Genomic DNA, 20060 nt, shown 5'->3' on the forward strand with positions numbered 1-20060 from the left:
GCAGATGTGGTTCAATGTAAGCAAGTATTGGAGGCAAAAAAAACCCCAACTTCACATATACGCTGATGGGGTCTGAGCTGTCAGTGACTGACCAGGAGAGAGATCTTGGGGTCGTGGTGAAAGTGTCGACAGTGCACGGCAGCTGTGAGAGAGACAAATTCCATTCTAAGGAATATTAGGAAGGGGATTGAAAATATAACTCCTAATATTATAATGTCTTTATACAAATTTATGATGTGTCCATATTTGGAGTACTGTGTGCAGTTCTGGTCATCATACCTCAAAAAGGGCCTTATAGGACTGGAGAAGGTGCAGAAGAGGGCAACCAAGATGATCAGGGGCCTGGAGCACCTTCCTTATGAGGCAAGGCTACAACACCTGGTTTTTTTAGTTTAGGAAAAAAGATGACTGAGGGGAGACATGAGGTCTATAAAATTATGCATGGTGTGGAGAAAGAGAAATTTTTCTCCCTCTCACATAACAGTAAAACCAGGGGTCATCCCATGAAACTGAACATCAAGAAATTTAAGACGGACAAAAGTACTTTTTCACACAACACAGAATTAACCTGTGGAATTCTCTGCCACAAGATGTGGTGACAGCCACCAGCCCAGATGGTGAAGGGCTTAGATAAATTCATGGAAGACAAGTCTATCAATTGCTACTTGCCTGAGGGCTATAGGTTACCTCCAGCCTCAAAGGCAAGATGCCTCTGAATCCCAGTTGCAGGGGAGCACCAGCAGGAGAGAGGGCATGCCTTCATCTCTTGCCTGTGGGGTTCCCAGAGGCATCTGGTGGGCCACTGTGTGAAACAGGATGCTGGACTAGATAGGCTTGGGGCCTGATCCAGCAGGGCTTTTCTTAGGTTTTAACCCTGGGTGAGATACTGCAAATGCCTAGAAATCTACTTGGGGGTCCCTTTGTACCTTCTGGTGTGATGTGGCGCAGTGGTAGAGCATCTGCTTTGATTGCAGAAGGTGCCAGGTTCCATCCCTGGCAACATCTCCAGGTAGGGCTGGGAGAGACTCCTGCCTGCAACCTTGGAGAAGCCGCTGCCAGTCGGTGTGGACAATATTGAGCCAGATGGCCTAATGGTTTGACTCAGTATAAGGCAGCTTGCTCTGTTCCTCTGCATAACTCATGATTCCATCTGTGACAATCACCCCCAGACCTTGAGTCTCCACCATGAAGGGGGCCCACCCAGCACCGTCACACTTACTCCACATTCTCCTTCAGATACTTGGCCGCCATCCACGGCACCACGAAAGCCACAGGGGTGCCTGCAAATCAAACAGAAAAAACTTGTGTGTGTGTGTGTGTGTGTGTGTGTGTGTGTGTGTGTGTGTGGAGGAAGTCCCGCCTTCAGCATACTGGTCAGCAATGCGCCCCACTGCTCATGCTTAGGGTGGGGCTTATCTGAAGAGGGGAAAGTCAAAAGGCTGGATTGATCCAGCTTTGTAACCATGGACGTGCCCGCCATCATGCTTTAAGTCAACTCAAAGAAGGCCCATCACCTAGGAAATGCCAGTTCTGCAACCAGCATCCATTCTGCAAGAGGCCATTCTGCAAGTTTTCAACTTGCATGTGATCTGTTTTGCCCTCTTGTCTTACCCAAGAATCAGGCAGATTGTTCATCAAACGACAAGAAGGTAGTTTGGGTCAGGACTGAGAAACGAGAAGGGGAGTAAGATGACTAAGGTCATGGGAATAAAAACACCAAAGGGTTTTCACATCAGGGTTCATACACAGGTCTTTCCAATGTTGTTGGATTAAACCTCCATCATCCTTGGACCACTGCAGCTGGGAATGACGGGAGTTGTAGTCCCAAAAGATCTGGGGATCCAAGTTTGAGAAGCCCTGATTTAAATGCTTCACTATAAACATTTCAGGGAGGAGCGTTCAGCCTATCCTCTTTCGATGCTAGTTTCCTAAATTCAGGGATTTTGGTTCCTCCACCCGGCTGCTAAATTCCACCTGGATTTACACGGATTTCAAAGGCGCTGCCCGGAATGACCGGATTCTACTCTGGAGCCCATCACATGGGAGGGCAGAGAAGGAGGGGGAAGTAAACAACTCTGTCAAATAAATAAATAAAATGCAAATCAGTTGCCGCATAATTTGCCTAATGTGCAAATTGGGCCGCCCGGATTGGGGAAGCTTGAATGTGGCGACCCTGCTTTCTGTGCTCCTCTGAATCGGCTCCTACGATCCGGCAGGTGTGCTCCCGAGATTTTCTCAGCATCCTCCGCAAACCAAGCAGTGCCCAGATCAACCAGCAATCCCGTTCCACCCCCCCACCTCCTCCTTACCCCAGCCTAAGTAGAGGTAGAGGGTGTAGTAATTCTTCTCGGAAAACACCGCTCCAATCAGAAGCTTATACAGGTAGACCGCTTCCACCAGGAACCAGTAGTGGTTGGCCAGAATGCAGTATTGCATCAGGACCTGAGCCACACGGCAACCAATCGCCGCCTACGGACAGAAGGAAGAGGGGATGTCAACAGCAACTGGAGAGCGGCAGGAATGGATGGGATGCGGAAGTTGCGGGTACTTTTGCAAGGATTCGAAGCACCCCCACATGTAACTGAATCCAAGACTAGCCCCATCCTTTAGAAATTAGGGGAGTTGTCGTAAATCAGAGCCCTTTGGTTAAAAAGGGGTATAACCTGTATTATACCCGTCATGAACCGGCCATGCAGGGGCCCATTACACATGCACGGCGGCCTCCAAAACGGCAGCTATGGGACAAAGGCCAGAATGGGCTGAAGAACGCCCGAACGGGGCAGTTTTTTCCACAACAGAGGCTGGCGGCGGGGGGGAGAACCTCCATGGACACCCACACCCACACACACGGCCTCAGAGAAGTCCCCCGAGAGGGTAAGTACTTTTTTAAAAATGTAAAAAGACTCGTGAATACACACACACATCCCAGACCAAACCAGGGGGGGTTGATGGGGGGGGCAAAGTCAAACTGGCCCGGTCCAGTCCAGACTCAAACCAAACTGGGCCAGCTGGTTTTGTGCACACCCCAAACTCACACGTCTCCCATCCAAATGCAAACAAGGGCAGACACCAGTTCGCAAAGGGGACCATTCATACTTGCTACAAGACCAGTTCTCCTCCCTATTTTCCAGACTAAGAACAACAGGTTCTTAGTCTGAAATAACAGGTGCATCTTGAGGGTCTTTTAAAAAGCAACCAAAGATGTTCTTATTTTGACAGGGGGCATATTCCAAAGCCCTGCAGCAGCCAGAGAAGGTCCTGTCTTGAGTTTCTACCAAACGAGCCGATGGCAACGGTAACCAGGCCTCCCCAGACAATCATAAAAGGAGGCAGAGTTCATGGCCTTTATGGGGAAGGATCATTCAAGAGGAGAATATTTTAAAAATTAAGAATATTAAATAAATATTGATAGATAAATAAATAAATGTTGATATTTGTATCTGTTTTAATTGTTAAAATTTCTTGGTTTGTTTTATTGCTGTAAACCACCTAGAGACTTTGGTAGTGGGCGGTATACAAATATTCTCTTCCATTGAGCTATGTTAAATAAAAATAAATAAATAGAAGCAGTCCAGTCCGTTCTGCCACCTCATTCCCCCAGATACGTAGAGCCTAACCCACCCTTAGAAGCTGCCCCAACATGCAGAGGAAGAGGTTACGTCTTCCATCGGTCCATCTTCTTTATTTATACTGGCATTTTATTCTATACATAGAATACATTCTATACATTTTATAAATAAAATGTATGTCCCACCATCCTAGGCAAAAAGCCTGCTCAAGGTAGCTTACAATACATTAAAACAAATATATAATCAAACAATAAAACCTCAATACACACATTTGTTTACCCAAATGGAAGATGACTCTGAATTCAAGATGACCCCTTTGAAAAACAGAGGTTAAACACAGGTTATACCCTGTACTTACCCCAAAGGAAAAGGACTCTGAATTTAAGACAAACCCCCAATTTCTAACATCAAATAACCTGGTGGGGGAGGGGAACTAGTCTTGGATTTGGGTAAATATGGTAAGAAGAGAGAACAGGGACAGAGAAGCAGAACTAGCAATCAGAAAATTAGCTACATTGTCAATGATTGTCAGAATTAGCTAAATTGCCAAATTAGCTAAATTGTCAGTTATCAGCACCCACTTAGAAGCAGGCAATATATCCTGTTGTGGCCTAAGCCAGGGTCTCTACTCTAGCAAGGGATGCTGGAGCAACATGCACCTTGGTCAGCTCCAAGTGCAGGAAGTCAGGACCTTGGACAGCTCCAAGCCAGGTCACAGGGGCTGAGTCAGTACTACCATATAGATGGAGTGTTGCTCCAGCAACTTCTGCCATCTTTTGAGGGTGCTGCCCAGGCAGGGTGTCTTAGCCCCACCCCTTCTCCAAGGAAGTATCTTTTCCTTAAAGAGGCCATGCCTGATTTGAGAAGTACTGGCTCTAGTAGTGCCGGAAGGGCCTCTGCTAGAACTGGGAAGTCTTCAAGGGACACGTCTGCATTGGATGATGAAAGCAGGACTGTATCCAGGCTATGCAGAAGGTACTGCCTCCAGTTCCCCCTTGCACAGGAGTCTCAGCAACATGGAGCCACCCAGGATCTGAGTCATAAGAACAGCCCTGCTCGAACAGGCCCAACGCCCTCTAGTCCAGCATCCTGTTTCCCAGAGTGGCCCACCAGATGCCTATGAGAAGCCCACAGGCAAGAGCTGAAGGCATGCCCTCTCTCCTGCTGTTACTCCCCTGCACCTGGTATTCAGAGGCCTCCTGCCTCTGAGGCTGGAGGTTCTCCCCACCAGTATTCCTTGTAACAGGGATTCCCAGACTTTGTAGACTACAGCTCCCATAATCTCTAGCCAAAGGCCACTGGAGCTAGGGATGCTGGGAGTTGTAGCCAACAACATCTGGGAATCCCCATTACAGGGAATACCGCTCCCCATCCTTCATTCCCTGAATTGTCCACCATCCCCCAGCTGGGGTCCCCTCTTATTATTTTTTTCATCTGTGTGTGGAATGCGTTTTGTTCTGGTGACAGTATCAAGGCAGGATGTGTGCACGTGCATTCAGAGTGGGGCCTTCCTGATTCATCCTGAGCGGGATCTAAAATGAACTGGGCGGACATCAAAAAACATGTGAGCGTGCGCACACCAGCCCACTTTAGAGGGAACACTGTGTGCGCATATACAGAAATAGATGAGGAAAATGTCTTAGGCTTCAACCATAGTTTCAGAAGGAAGATAATCTCATTAATTATTATTATTATTATTATTTATTATTATTATTATTATTATTATTTCGGTTTTTATACCGCCCTTCCGAAATGGCTCAGTGAGGTTTACAATTAAAACAAAACCATTAAAATCAGTTAACAAAACAAAAATTACAATTAACAATAACTGTAATTAAACAATCACAACAATTAAAAAACCCTGAAAGACAGGTCACGACATTAAAACCAATTACAACTATTTAAAACCCCTGGAAGGCCAGGCCAAACAGAGAGGTTTTGAGGGCTGTCCTGAAGGCCAGTAAAGAATTCAAATTGAATTCAAAAAGAATTCAGGTCTTGTCCATTCTTTGCAAGGGACCTTCCTTTCCCACCCTCCTCTTATTTCCCTCTCCTTCCATTCCTCCTCCCTCTCCATCTCTTTCTCTTACGTTCTCTATGCATTCTCATTGTCCTTCCCCCCCTGCTTCGTTTTTCATCTCCTCTTCCAATTAGAAAACATTTGGGAGGTGCTCACTGATGGGGTCGGCGGGGGCTGGCACCAGATTCTCGTGCAGTTGGACCAAAAGCTCAGAATCAACCCAGGCCCCCAACAGCTCCTGGACTTGCCTTGTTACTCAGCAAGACCTCCCAGTCGGACACCTGGAAGACCTGCCTCCCCCAGAGCTTCTCCACCAAGACGTCCTTCACGATCACCGAGATGGCCCGGAGCCCAAAGGAGGCAAAGAGGTTCGCGTGGATGTAGTTCCGGGTGCAGCGGAGCTTCCTGTGGGACCGAGAGGGGCAGCGTACTTAGCACCACCATCTGGGGAAGCGGAACCCACATGGTGGCTCTACACCAACCAATGCTCTGAATGTTTCCTTGGATGCTGGTGTCTGATCCTTAAGCCTATTTGTTTTAGTTTGGGGGGGGCGCACTGCCCTTACTGCCCAGCCCCCAGTGACCCCAAAATTCAGCGATTGGATTTTTGCTGCCAGAGCCACCCACCAAAGGAAAATGCCCATCTGGAAAGATGATATGGAACTCCACTGAACATTTTGCATATGCAGACAAATGGAGAGGGGGTGGAAAATGCCCCAGACGGGTCGACTTCCTACGCCGATGGCTGACATGACGGAGAACGCCACAGCACAGAACTTCACAGCAACCGCAGCCCGCAAAAGCACCCCACAACCTCTCCCTCTGCGCCTGGTTGCACTACCTAAAGAGAGTCAGGATGAGCAGGGCCAGGATCAGGGCCAGAAGCGAGAGGGAGTAGCCCACCGTGTAGAGGACTTGGAAGCTGACCATTAGCCGGTGGGCCCCTTCCTGGAGAGGAGAGGAGAGGAGAGGAGAGGAGAGGAGAGGAGGAGAAGAAGGCCCCATTAGATAGCACTTAGCAGCACCCACCGTCTGCCCCACCTCCCTTCTGGTCACTTACGTTGGGCACCTAACATGGGGTGGTTTAACGATCATTTATAAGGCTGTGTGGGCATAAAGGTGGACAGAAGACAGCCGGAGAAGGAAAATCCCTGCCCAATGCTAGTCAATCCCAGGGCCTTCGTAGTCACCTGGAAGGTTTCCACACCCGGCTTTTAGTCCTCATCTCCTCCGGAATGGAGCTGTGCAGTCACACATCAGCCCCATTTACCCCCAAGTCCCTGATCATTAGCAGGGAGCACTTCACACAGAATTTGGGTTTTTGAATGCATACTTGAGTGTGGCCCGATATATTTCCAGGGTTTTTTTTTTTAAAAAAAATTCCACTTTTTGCATCAATTTTTTGGAGCCAACTTGGAACTCACAGTGGAGCCTCTCAGTGAACCCGCAGTAAAGCCAGCTGTCTGGGAACGTTCCTGGAAGGCAGATTTGTGACTTCCCTTCTCCGTGACCAAGAAGGGTGGGATTCTGCTTGGACTTTCCCCTTGTTTCTTGGGAAACAGAAAGGCTAGGTCAAGGGTAGTCAAAGTGGGCCTTCCAGCTGGTGATGGACTACAACACCCCTCATCCCCAGCCAGAATTTAATGTGGCTGGAAATGATGGGAGTTGTAGTTCCAGAACAGCTGGAGAGCCCACATTGCCTACCCTGGACCAGTGGCTCATTTAAAGTGCAGGGGAAAGGGGGTCTCTTACTCCACTGGGACCTACCCTAAGCCCTCATGGTGAGGTCAGGTTACAAAAAAGGGCAAGTGGTAATATGTGTCCCCTCTAACAGAGATGCCCAGATGTTGACTACTACTCCCAGAATCCCCAGCTGCAATGGCTTCTGCTTGGGGATTCTGGGAGTTGTAGTCAACAACATCTGGGAATCCCTGGTAGGGGGAACACTAGTGTGGCATGCAAGCCATTCCCCCTTATGTTCCCTTCAGTCCCCTGCTCCCCAGCCGTACATCCCCTGTGGCTCAGGAGAATTGTGGATCAGGGGAAGAGCATCTGCAGAAGGTGTGAGGTTCACTTCCTGGCACCTCCAGGCAGGGCTGGGAGAGACTCCTGCCTGCAACCCCGGAGAAGCTGCTGCCAGTCTGTGAAGACAATATTGAGCTAGATGGACCAATGGTCTGACTCAGCATAAGGCAGCATCCAATGTAATTATGAGAGGATGGGGCCGTAGGTCAGTGGAAGAGCATCTGCTTTGCAGGCAGAAGGCCCCAGGTTCAATTCCTGGCAGCATCTCCAGATAGGGCTGGGAGAGACTCCTGCCTGAAAACATGGAGAGCCGCTGCCAGTCAGTGAAGACAATATTGAGCGAGCTGGACCAAGGGTCTGACTCGGTATAAGGCAGCTTCCTAGGTTACAACCTCACCAGTAGTCGTAAATGAGTGGCAACGTGAGCTTTGCCCATGACAGGCAGTCCTGGCATCCTAAAATCTCACCTCTTCGGCGACTGCTTCCATCTCGCACTGGGAAAGGTCCCGCCAGGGCTCCGTCCCGTTCAGCATCACCCACTGCCCGTCAGGCCCGCATCTGCGGCTTGCCAGCCCATGTTTAACTGCGAGAGAGAGAGAGAGAGAGAGAGAGAGAGAGAGAGAGAGAGAGAGAGGAGGCTGAATCATTTGGGACATTTCAGGCTTTGTGCTGTTTTGACGGAGGCTCGCTGAGATATGTGCGAGCACCATGAGATATTCCCCTTCGGCGACGGGGCCACTCTGGAAAGAGCATCTGCATGTTTGCATACAGAATGTTCCAAGTTCCCTCCCTGGAATCTCCAAGATAGGGCTGAGAAATACTCCTGACTGCAACCTTGGAGATGCTTTGCAGATTCACAATTTCAGCACCAAGGACAGAGATCCTACATTTTGACTTCTCAGCAGTTTCCAGACCAGTTGGAAGGATGCTTCCTGTGATTTATTTTGCCTTAGGAGCATTTGGCCTGTCATGGAGGAAAGAACCAACTCCCGTCCAGAGCGTCAGAGAAACTTGAGGGACAGGCCTCTAATTTAAGACTGGGATTGTACCACTGAGATTGTACTGTAGGATAGACTAGGATGACTGGAGGGGCTCCACCACCCAGATTTTGGTGAGAGAATCCTTTGCACCAAAGCAAAGGATTCTCGGTGTATCCAAGCAGCACATGCCCAGGGAAGTTTTGCACAAACGTTTCCCAGCCAACACCAAAAAGGAGCCTTACCTTTCTCAAACCAGGGCAGATAGGACGGGCAAGAGACGTTGACGATGGAGCCTGGGCTTCCGTCCGGCCAGCAGGCATACATGTCAAAGGTTCGGTTGCAGAAGAGCCCTGCAAAATATCAGAAGCAAGTCTGAGTGGGCAAGTAGGGTTGTATTTATCATCTAGACACCAGAAGGCTGAAAAGTGGGAGTGAACTCCATTTTAGGAGTTAGGGCCGAAATTATAAGAGTTAGGGGAAGAGAGCTGGTTTTGTAGCGAGCATGGATTGTCCCCTCTGCTAAGCAGGCTCTGCCCTGGTTGGCATTTGGATGGGAGACTGCTTGTGTGTGCTGCCTGCATTAAAATATTCCCCCTAGGGCAGGGCTGACAGCTTCGGCCCTCCTCCAGAGGTAGGCCTACAACCCCCACCCCTGACTATTGGCCACTGTGGCTGAGGATTCTAGGAGTTGTAGTCAACACCATCTGGGAATCTGTTAGAAGGCACACACTGTTGGCTACAACTCCCATAAGCCCCAAGCAAAAGCAATTGCAGCTGGGGATTCTGGGAGTTGTAGTCAACAACATCTGGGAGTCCCTGATAGAGGGAAGTCTGGATGGTGCCATAGCTGGATGGCAGAGGATCTCCTTTGCGTGTCGTGGGTCCCAGGTTCAATCCCTGGAAGCATCTCCAAGATAGAGCTGAGAGAGATTCCTGCCTGAAACCAGCTGCTGACTGGCAGCAGCTCTTTGAAGTTTCCAGCAGGAGTCTCTCCCAGCCCTACCTGGAGATGCTGCCAGGGATTGAACCTGAGACCTTCTGCACACAAAGCAGATGTTTGAACACTGAGCTACAGCCCCAACTCCCCATTAGAAACACAGGGAACTGCTGCCTACTGAGTCAGACCCTTGGTCCATCTAGCTCAGTATTGTCTACCCAGACTGGCAGCGGCTTCACCAAGGATGCGGGCAGGAATCTCTCTCAGCCCTATCTTGGAGATGTTGCCAGAGAGGGAACTTGGAACCTTCTGCTCTTCCCAGAGCGACCCCATCCGCTAAGGGGAAGATCTTGCAGTGCTCACACATGTAGTCTCCCATTCAAATGCAACCAAGGTGGACCCTGCTTAGCAAAGGGGACAATTCATGCTGTTGACCACGAAACCAGCTCTCCTCCCACTGATGCTAGGTACAATAGAAAAGAGAAGCACTTCACTGCTGAGATAAGCTACTGCAGGTTGGAACAGCAGGTGTGAATGGCCCCCTCGATCCTTGTCACTCTTGGGAAAAGACACTTTTAAAAAGCAACCGTTCGTTACCTGAAGAGTAGGGGTCACTGGCCATCTTTTTCAAACACTCCTCCTTGTATCGCAGCCATTCTTCAAAGGTCTTCTCCAGAACCTGCGCACCACAGTTCTGAGAAAACACAACCAAGTTAGACTTCAACAGTCATAGGAACATAGGAAACTGCCATATACTGAGTCAGACCCTTGGTCTATCTAGCTCAGTATTGTCTTCACAGACTGGCAGCGGCTTCTCCAAGGTTGCAGGCAGGACTCTCTCTCAGCCCTATCTTGGAGATGCTGCCAGGGAGGGAACTTGGAACCTTCTGCTCTTCCCAGAGTGGCTCCATCCCCTGAGGGGAATATCTTGCAGTCCTCACACATCAAGTCTCCCATTCATATGCAACCAGGGCAGACCCTGCTTAGCTATGGGGACAAGTCATGCTTGCTACCACAAGACCAGCTCTCCTCTCACACCACCAAGGACCAGATCTGCCACCAGAGGTGACCCCTGGAATCTACCTTGGGCAGGTCCTTTCATTCCTTCCATTTATAAACCGCCCCATCCAAAGGCTCTGGGCAGTGTACAACAACTTTTTAAAAGACATGAAAACACACAATTCAAAACACAGTGCTAAAAACAATATAAAAACAATTCAAAAAACAATTAAAATCATTTAAAACCAATTAAAATACTTTTTAAACAACAACACTTAAGCCTTGGAAGGCCAGGCCAAACAAATAAGTTTGTAGGGCTCTCTTAAAGGACGACAGCGAGCCTAAACTGCAGATATCTGCCAGGAGTGCATTCCAGAGGCCAGGAGCAGCTACAGAAAAGGACCGGTTCCAAGTCGCCACCAGACGTACTGGTGGCAACTGGAGACGGACCTCTCCAGATGACCTCAACGAGCGATGGGGGATCATACCGAAGAAGGCGCTCTCTAAGGCACAGAAATTCATCTTCCCAGCGGCACCTAGGTCATAGGGACATGGGAAGCTGCCGTCTACTGAGTCAGACATTGGTCCGTCTAGCTCAGTACTGCCTACACTGACTGGCAGCAGCTCCTCAGTGTTCAGGCAGGAGTTTCTCCTCGCTGTACCTGGAGATGCCAAGGATTGAACCTGGGACCTTCTGCATGCAAAGAAGGTGCTCTAACACTAAGGTACAGCCCCATCCCTGAAGGGAAATATGTTACTGTAGACAGTGAGCACATGTAGTCACCCATCCAAATGCAAACCATGACTGACCCTGCTCAGCAAAGGGGAGGATTCATGCTCACTGCCACAAGACTAGCTCTCCCCAGTTAGGGCTGAGAAAGACCCCTGTCTGATGCCCTAGAAAACTGCAATACTGAGATAGATGAACCAACAGACTCTGGAGAAAGCCAGAAGGGATTCCCGTGGTAAGATTGCAGCCTGGTGGCTAATGTAATGTTGAGCCTGGCTGGTTCATAATGCTTACCTTCATGGAGATCAGGCTCATCCAGAGGATGTGAATGAGTCTTGTGTTGTACTGGGAAAGAAAAACATCCTTCATGGCTAGTTACGGTTCTAGGCCCATGGATCACAGAGCCAAACTCTGATCCCAAGACCCCTGAGAGAGAGACGAGAGATGTGAGGATAGAACAGTGTTTAACTTGTTTAAACTTCCATCGCATCGGAAAAGGCTTCCATCGCATCGATTCCCGTTATCAGACCGATACAATGCACGGCCCTATGGTGATTCTCCCAAATTTCAAACCATAGCAGAAGGCAAGTAGTCTTATCCAATAAGGCTACGATACGATGCAAAGCCCTATGGTGTTCGTCCTGAATTAAATATCATAGCAGAAGTAAATGATCCGGGAGGCAGGGGGGTGGAATACAATCATATTACTAATATAACTAAATATGAAAAAAGTATGATAATTATTTAGGCAGACAAAAATACATCGTTTATTCAAACACAAGGTTAACGAGAGGCATCCAACAGGTGCTGGATTCAATCATACAATATCCTTTGCATTCAGCTCTGTTATGAGGTTCTCGGATCTAACTACTGTTCATAGAGGGCTACAGATAACAGAGCTCATGGCTAGCAAAAACTGTGGGCAGAACAGCAGCACCAATGACTCACCCTTATTTTTGGCTCTACATGTGAGCCACATTTCACTCACGCGCACACACACACACACACACACACACACACACACACACAAACACAATATATGGTTTTCAGTGTGCACACTACTGTACAGATTCCTGAGCATCTTGGCTTTAAAAATGAGAGAGAAGAAAACAAAAAACAAAACACTGATCAAGTGTCTAGCCCTCCTTGTTCCTAGGGTATATTTAAGAGCCTGTAGAATCTCAACAGCTAGAATAAGATCCTGACCTGATTCACACAATCGTTCAAATGTAGGCTGAATGTGGGTTATCCGTGTTACTCCACCAAGGCAGAAATCTCAGATTGGTTTCTGAGGAAACCTGGCCTTATCATAAGTAAAGTGTGCCGTTGAGTCAGTGTCAGCTCCTGGTGCCCACAGAGCCCTGTGGTTGTCTTTGGTAGACTACAGGAGGGGTTTACCATTGCCTCCTTCCACGCAGTATGAGATGATGCCTTTCAGCATCTTCCTATATCGCTGCTGCCCGATATAGGTACCAGCGGGAATTCGATCTGGCAACCTCTGGCTTGCTAATCAAGTCATTTCCACACTGCGCCATTGAGCGTGAATTGCTGCCTCTGCTGAGCAGGGTCTACCCTGGTTTGCATTTGAATGAGAGACTACATGTGTGAGCTCTGTAAGATATTCCCCTGAGGGGAAGGAGCCGCTCTGGGAAGAGCAGAAAGTTCCAAGTTCCCTCCCTGGCAGCATCTCCAAGACAGGGCTGAGAGAGACTCCTGCCTGCAACCTTGGAGAAGCTGCTGCCTGTCTGTGTAGACAATTCTGAGCTAGATGGACCAATGGTCTGACTCATTATATGGCAGCTTCCTCGATTCCTAAGTTCCCTCCCTGGCAGCATCTCCAGATACAGCTGAGAGAGACTCCTGCTTGCAAGCTTGGAGAAGCCTCTGCCAGCCTATGCAGACAATACACCAGCAACAGCCACTGGAGGGATGCTGTGCTGGGGGTGGAGAGGGCCAGTTGCTCTCCCCCTGCTAAATAAAGAGAACCACCACTTTTAAAAGGTGCCTCTTTGCTCAGTTAGCAGGGGTTAGGATCGGCCTTTGGATTCCCCCCCACCCCAACAAACCAAAACAGCTACCTGTGGTTTTTCATGTTAGGATAGGACTTCTAAGTTTTCTCAGCGGTTTTTGCACACAAGATGCCAACAGTCAACACATCTCTAGGGTTGTGTGGGTTCTTCCTCTAGAAGCAAAATGCTCATTCTGCCTCAAGATGGCAATATTCTGCAATCAGATGCATTACTCCAGCTAAGGACATTGACTGAAACTGACATACTTTGAATAACATGTTCGCTCTCCAGAGTCAACCTTTTCAGAAACATTTAGCGCTGTGACAGTGAGCATGAAAATGAAATGTTCAAGAAGGGAAGGAGGCGAATCGCAGATCAAAATCAGGATGGAGAGAGGCAGGGAACCAGGCAGGGTAGAAACTAAGTGCTCAACCCCTGGAGATCCCATCTGAATCCCTCGCTGCTTTGCAAAACCCTGTCCAGACACCACTGCAACAAGCAGGACTAGAAACTTTAAGACAAGGCAAAACAGCTGCCATTGTCACATGCTGATCTCGGCACCTTTTAGATGGCCCATGCCCAACTCTGAATTGGATCCCTCTCAGATGCCGTGAGGTTTCTACACATACAAAGATTAGAATCATTCGGAAAATGGTTTTCCCTGTGACACTCTATGGATGCAAAAGCTGGACTCTGAAAAAGCAAGATAGAAAAAGTATTGATGCTTTTGAACTTTGGTGCTGGAGGAGACTTTTGAGGAGACCATGGACAGCCAGGAAAACAAACCAATGGATGCAAGAACAAAGCAATCCAGAATTCTCACTCGAGGCACAAATGACCAGGCTCAAAATATCCTACTTCAGACACATTATGCAAAGACTGAGCTCCCTTGAGAAGTCCATAATGCTGGGGAAAGTTGAAGGGAAAAGAAGAAGAGGACGACCAGCAGCAAGGTGGATGGACTCGATGACGACAGCAATGAATGCATCACTGAGAGACCTCCAAAGCCAAGTGGAAGACAGATCATCCCGGAGAGAATCAATCTATGTGGCTGCTAAGAGTCAGCACTGACTTGATGGCACTTAATCAATCAATCATCAACTTTAACCAACTCACAAAGTCAAACCAGGGCCAGCAAAAGAGCCCAGGAGCCAGGCTCACAAATTTGAGCCACTGGTACCATCTCAGGGGATAGGAACATAGGAAACTGCCATATACTGAGTCAGACCATAGGTCTATCTAGCTCAGTATTGTCTTCACAGACTGGCAGCGGCTTCTCCAAGGTTGCAGGCAGGAATCTCTCTCAGCCCTCTCTTGGAGATGCTGCCAGGGAGGGAACTCGGAACCTTCTGCTCTTCCCAGAGCAGCTCCATCCCCTAAGGGGAATCTCTTCCGGTGCTCACACTTCAAGTCTCCCACTCAAATGAGAACCAGGGCAGACCCTGCTTAGCTATGGGGACAATTCATGCTTGCTACCACAAGACCAGCTCTCCTCTCCTCACAGTGATTTTTGGCAACGTCTACTCCCCTAGAGAGCCACCTTAAGTGGCGTAGCGGGGAAATGCCTGACTAACAAGCAGAAGGATGCCGGCTTGAATCCCCACTGGCATGTTTCCCAAACTATGGGAAACACCTATATCGGGCAGGAGCAATATAGGAAGATGCTAAAAGGCATCATCTCATACTGCGCTGGAGGAGGCAATGGTCAACCCCTCCTGCATTCTACCAAAGACAACCACAGGGCTCTGTGGGCTCCAGGAGTCAAAACTGAACTTGACGGCACACTTTACCTTTACCCCCCAGAGACAGGGAAAGGAGATAGTACTGATCCACTTACAGCTTTCTCATTCATTCATTGCATTTATATTCTGTTCTTCCTCCAAGGGGCCCAGTTATGTTTATCCTCACAACAACCCTGTGAGGTAGGTTAGGCTGAGAGAGAAGCGACTGGCCCAGAGTCACCCAGTGCGTTTCATGGCTGAGTGGGGATTTGAACTCGGGTCTCCCTGGTCCTAGTCCGACACCCTCAAACAGTAAGGGTAAAATTTCACAGAGGAAAGGGTTACAGTCAGGGTTAGGTTAACAATGAACAAATTTGTTATACTCTCTTCATAGAATAACCTTTGACAGGCATTGCTGCCAATTCTCATTCTCCATTCCCCTGACAACAATGACGAAATGGTACAGCAGTTTTTGTGTTTTTCAGCCTTTTAAAAGCTTTTAATATACCCTTGCAAATTTGACCACTGGAGGCCCGAAGGTCAGAATAAGAAAAGCATAACAGACTGAAAGCTGAAAATATCTACGATTGAAGGATGATTTTTATTTATTATTTGCTTATTACCCCCAGCACTTATAACCGGCCACTCAAGGAGGTACATCCTCTGAGTGGCTTACAGCTAAATGTAAATGTGAGGCCACTAGGAGCTAAGAGGCAATCAAATCGGAGGACAGAGCAAGACATGAACGCAAACCCAAATACAGAATTTAACCTCCTCTGAAATTAAAAAGAAAAGTCATCAATGTCTGCTTAAAAGCAGAAGAAGAGGAAGATTGATCTAAGCCAGTTCAGATTGGAACAGCATCAAACCCCAAGCAACCCTGTCCTGGGTTCCTGGAAATAACTCTATCACGGCAGCTTTGGTGAAATAATTGCCAAGGGCTCATTTGAATGCCAGAGTTGTTTAAGGAGGCTGCAAGCGCATCGGAAATGTTCTCCTATTAAAACGAATGATCTTTTCACTCAACACAGCAGGGGTGGGGGTTGATGTACAGGATAATTTCCTGTCCCTGTGGAAATTCCCTCTTCTCTGTCTCCCAAGAAGTGGTTACCCATTCCCCACAACCAGAGGCAGAGGCGTACAAAAAAGAACTGCATGGTGTTCATGCATTGGAAGTATTTATTATTTAAATTATAAATAAATATAAGATGGATCCCTGTCCCCAAAGGGCTCACAATCTAAAAAGAAACAAGATAGACACCAGCAACAGGCACTGGAGGTACTGTGCTGGGGGCGAATAGGGCCAGTTACTCTCCCCCTGCTAAATAAAAGAATCACCACATTAAAAGGTGCCTCTTTGCCAAGTTAGAAGGGGTTAGTTAGGAAGGGGGGTGGATGTTGCATCCATGGTGGCTAGGGATGATGGGAGTTGTAGTCCATCAACATGAGAGGGTGTGGTATAGTGGTTAGAGTGTTGGACTAGGCCCGGGGGAGACCCGAGTTCAAATCCCCATCCAGCCATGAAACTCACTGGGTGTCTCTGGGCCAGTCACGTCTCTCCCAGCCTGACCTACCTCACAGGGTTGTTGTGAGGATAAACATAACTATGTACACTGTTCTGGGCTCTTTGGAAAAAGAGAGGAATAGAAATGTAATAACATTAGAGGGGAGGAGAGTGCCTTCAGGCATGTGCAAAGAGCACTCACTGGGCCACCAGCTAGCTAGTCACCATCACTGGCCCTCCCCATGCAAAAGCTCCCCTTTGAAGGAACGAAGTTTTCTTTCCGAGCCCTCAGAAAGATAAGTGCCCCGTTTCCCACTTATCTGCACAACAAAGGGAAGGCGCTCTGCTCATGCTCAGCAGAACCCTTCCCTAAACGACACCTTCCCCCATTCCACTCCTCTCCGCCAAGCACGCAGGGTCCTCAGAAGCCCGCTCAACACGCACTCCTGCCATGCCATGCCATGCCAACTTTGACGGCGCCCTCCAGCGCCCCCCACCCCACCCCACCCGACCCCCCCGCAGCGGCGGCAACAGAATTTTTTTTGGAGGGGGACACACAGAAGGGGCGAAGTGCATGCACGTCGTCGCACATGTTAGATTTCTGAAACGGACAGGAGGGGGCGGGGAGCTACTTTTCTGGGGCGGTGGGATTCCCCCCCCCCCGGCCACCAGTCGCCTTTTCTCTGGGTGGTGCTCTCCAGCCCCCAACCGCGCCAGTCTTCCCTTCCCAAGTCCCGGGGCAGTTTCCCGTGGGAACAAGGCGCGCGCCGTACCCTTCGGAGAATCCTCTGCGCGCTTCCTCCTCGACGGCGGCCAGCCGGGCTCTAGCGCACCGCAGCCACTGAGGGCTCCCCCGCTCGGGAAGGCTCCACTGCAGCCTCTCGACTCCTGCCCGCCCCGTCGAGGAGCCCCCTCCGGCCCGGAGCCCGCTGCCCCCGCGAGCTTTGCGCGCCGTTGATTGCGCGGCAGCCCCTCGCCAAAGACGGCACCGACGACGCGCCAAAGCGCACAGACAGGACCTGCTGGCGCGTCTGTGCGCTCTGCCCCTGCCGCCGGGGAAAGCCGAGGGAGGCTGGACTCGCACCTGGTGCGCGCCTGAGCCCCGCCTCCCGCCAGCCAAGCCCCGCCTCTCTCTCCTCCTCGCACGTGGCTGGCTCCTTCTTTGGGTAGGAGGGCCCGAAAATCCAATCGACGGCGCTTTATTTCGGGCTCCTTTGACCAGCCTAAGAGAACACATAACACCCAGTGGCGTCAACTGGAGAATTATGAATGGAGGAAGGAACAGCTGGAGAGGAGGTGGAAGCCAGGCCCACTAAAGGCCAGAGACAGCGAAGTCTGGAAAGGTCCAGCCTTAACAGCAGCCAGAACCCCCTGCCAGCCAGAACCCCTCGAGTGCTGCTGCCAGTCTGGGTAGACAATACTGAGCTAGATGGACCAATGGTCTGACTCAGTAGAAGGCAGCTTCCTCTGTTCCTACGACCTTCAGTTTTTTCCCCCCAGAGGGAAATAACAGTTGAATACTTGGGATGCCCCCTAGTCTCAGCAGAGGACTGCTGCCTGCCTGGGGCCACCTCTCCTCCCACCTCCCCCTGCTCTGCAGTCTTCTCAGCTCTCCTCTGCAGGCTCCATTCGTTTGCTTTGCACTGTTTTGTGAAACTGAGGCTCTGATGTGGAAATTAAAACAGGAATTTTAATGCCATATTTTAATGTGAAAATTAAAACGGGCAAAACGCTTTTAAAAATCGGTAGCTTTTTAAGATCGGAATTTGAGGGATGAGTTAGATCTTCCTGTGCTGGATGGGGTCACACTCCCCCAGAAGGAATAGGTACGCAGCTTGAGAGGACTCCTAGATCCAGGCCTCACCCTGGTATCTCAGGTGGAGGCTATGGCCAGGAGTGCTTTCCATCAACTTCAGCTGATTCGACAGCTCTGTCCAAAGAGAACGATCTCAAAAACAGTGGTGCATCAGCTGGTAACCTTCCGGCTTGACTACTGCAATGCACTCTACATGGGGCTGCCTTTGTACATAATTTGGAAACTTCAGTTAGTTCAAAATGTGGCAGCCACATTGGTTTCTAGGGCAACCCAGAGAGACCATATTAAAATATGCCTGTATTGAAACAGTTGCATTGGTTGCTGATATGTTTCCGGACAAAATACAAAGTGCTGGTTATTACCTCTAAAGCCCTGAACGGCTTGGGTCTGGGCTACCTTAGAGAGTGCCTTCTCCTGTATGATCCCCACCGCACATTGAGGTCATCTGGAGAGGACTGTCTCCAGTTATGTGGCAACTTGGAACAGGGCCTTCTCTGTAGCTGCTCCTGGCCTATGGAACGCACTCCCAGCAGATATCTGTAGTTTGGGCTCATTGTTGGCCTTCAAGAGAGCCCTAAAGACTTACTGGTTTGGCCTGGCCTTCCAAGGTTTGTAAATCTTTTTATTATTATTATTTTAATTGGTTTTAAATGGTGTTAAAATTGTTCTAATTTTTTTTTAAGTAGTGTGTTTTAAATGGTATTTGTTTTTTATGTTTTTCAAACTAGTTGTGCACCAGAGCCTCTGGATGGGGCAGTTTAGAAATGTAAGTAAATTAAATTAAATTAAATTAATAAAATAGATTGCACAGGACAGTTTTACCAGAGGAGTTGAGGGAGGAGATAAGTCTGTGTGGTCAAGGCATTTGCAGGCATGGGTTTATGTAATTGAAGCAAGTGTTTATATTTACTTGACTCAAATATCCTAAGCAAATGAATTGAACTTCAAAAGAAAAGGGGGGGAAACACTGCAAGTGAAAGCTGAAAACAAATCTGTCTGTTGTTAAACACCAGGAGTTAGCTAACAACAAAGGTCAGTTTGGGATGTGGTTTGAACTATGTTTAGTCCCCTGCGAACTGAGCAAAGAGGCGCCTTTTTAACATGGCGATTCTCGTATATAGAGCAGGGGGAGAGCAACTGGCCCTCTCCATCCCCGACACAGCATCCCTGCAGTGGCTGCTGCTAGGGTCTACCTCATGTTTCTTTTTTAGACTGTGAGCCCTTTGGGGACAAGGATCCATCTTATTAATTGATTATTGTTTTCTCTTTGTAATCCGCTTTGGGGACTTTTGTCGAAAAGCGGCATATATATATACATATTTGTGTGTGTTTGTGTGTGTTTTTCATAAACTCTTTGTAATTGCCGTTTAACGACTTGTAGTCTAGCAGGAAGGATAGTAGCTCAGTGGGAGATCAGCTGCTCTGCATGGAGAAGGTCCCAGGTTCAGTCCCTGGCAGCATCTCCAGATGGGACTGGGAAAGACTCCTGCCTGAAACCTTGGAGAGCTGCTGCCAGTCAGGGTAGACAGCCGTGAGCTAGATGGACCAATGGTGTGAATCAGTATCATGCCGCTTCACCAGCAGCATCCATAGCTCAGTGGCAGAGCATCTGCTTTGCATGCAGCAGGTCCCAGGTTCAGTCCTTGGCAGCATCTCCAGGTAGGCCTGGGAGAGATTCCTGCCTGAAACCTGGGGAGAGACGCTGCCAGTCAGAGTTGCCAATGGTCACAGTAGAAGCTAGCTTCCTGTG

The 20060-nt window shown here is 48.9% G+C and overlaps 1 protein-coding gene across 1 annotated transcript in view; it reads right to left on the bottom strand.

Moving 5' to 3' along the window:
- LOC128336663 (glucagon receptor-like) overlaps positions 1 to 17533 on the bottom strand; it is a 28287-nt gene extending 10754 nt beyond the window's left edge. Inside the window, exons 1-9 of the mRNA XM_053276665.1 lie at positions 17268 to 17533; positions 11555 to 11686; positions 10129 to 10225; positions 8837 to 8944; positions 8082 to 8197; positions 6431 to 6537; positions 5838 to 5994; positions 2310 to 2469; positions 1220 to 1280 (exon numbers count right to left, since the gene is read on the bottom strand). Of these exons, the coding sequence (XP_053132640.1) occupies positions 1220 to 1280; positions 2310 to 2469; positions 5838 to 5994; positions 6431 to 6537; positions 8082 to 8197; positions 8837 to 8944; positions 10129 to 10225; positions 11555 to 11629 (881 nt within the window). The 5' untranslated portion in view covers positions 11630 to 11686; positions 17268 to 17533. The remainder of the gene's footprint in view (positions 1 to 1219; positions 1281 to 2309; positions 2470 to 5837; positions 5995 to 6430; positions 6538 to 8081; positions 8198 to 8836; positions 8945 to 10128; positions 10226 to 11554; positions 11687 to 17267) is intronic.
- Positions 17534 to 20060: the final 2527 nt, after the last annotated feature.

The sequence above is a fragment of the Hemicordylus capensis genome, chromosome 13, assembly GCF_027244095.1.
Source record: "Hemicordylus capensis ecotype Gifberg chromosome 13, rHemCap1.1.pri, whole genome shotgun sequence".
Lineage (NCBI taxonomy): Eukaryota > Metazoa > Chordata > Lepidosauria > Squamata > Cordylidae > Hemicordylus > Hemicordylus capensis.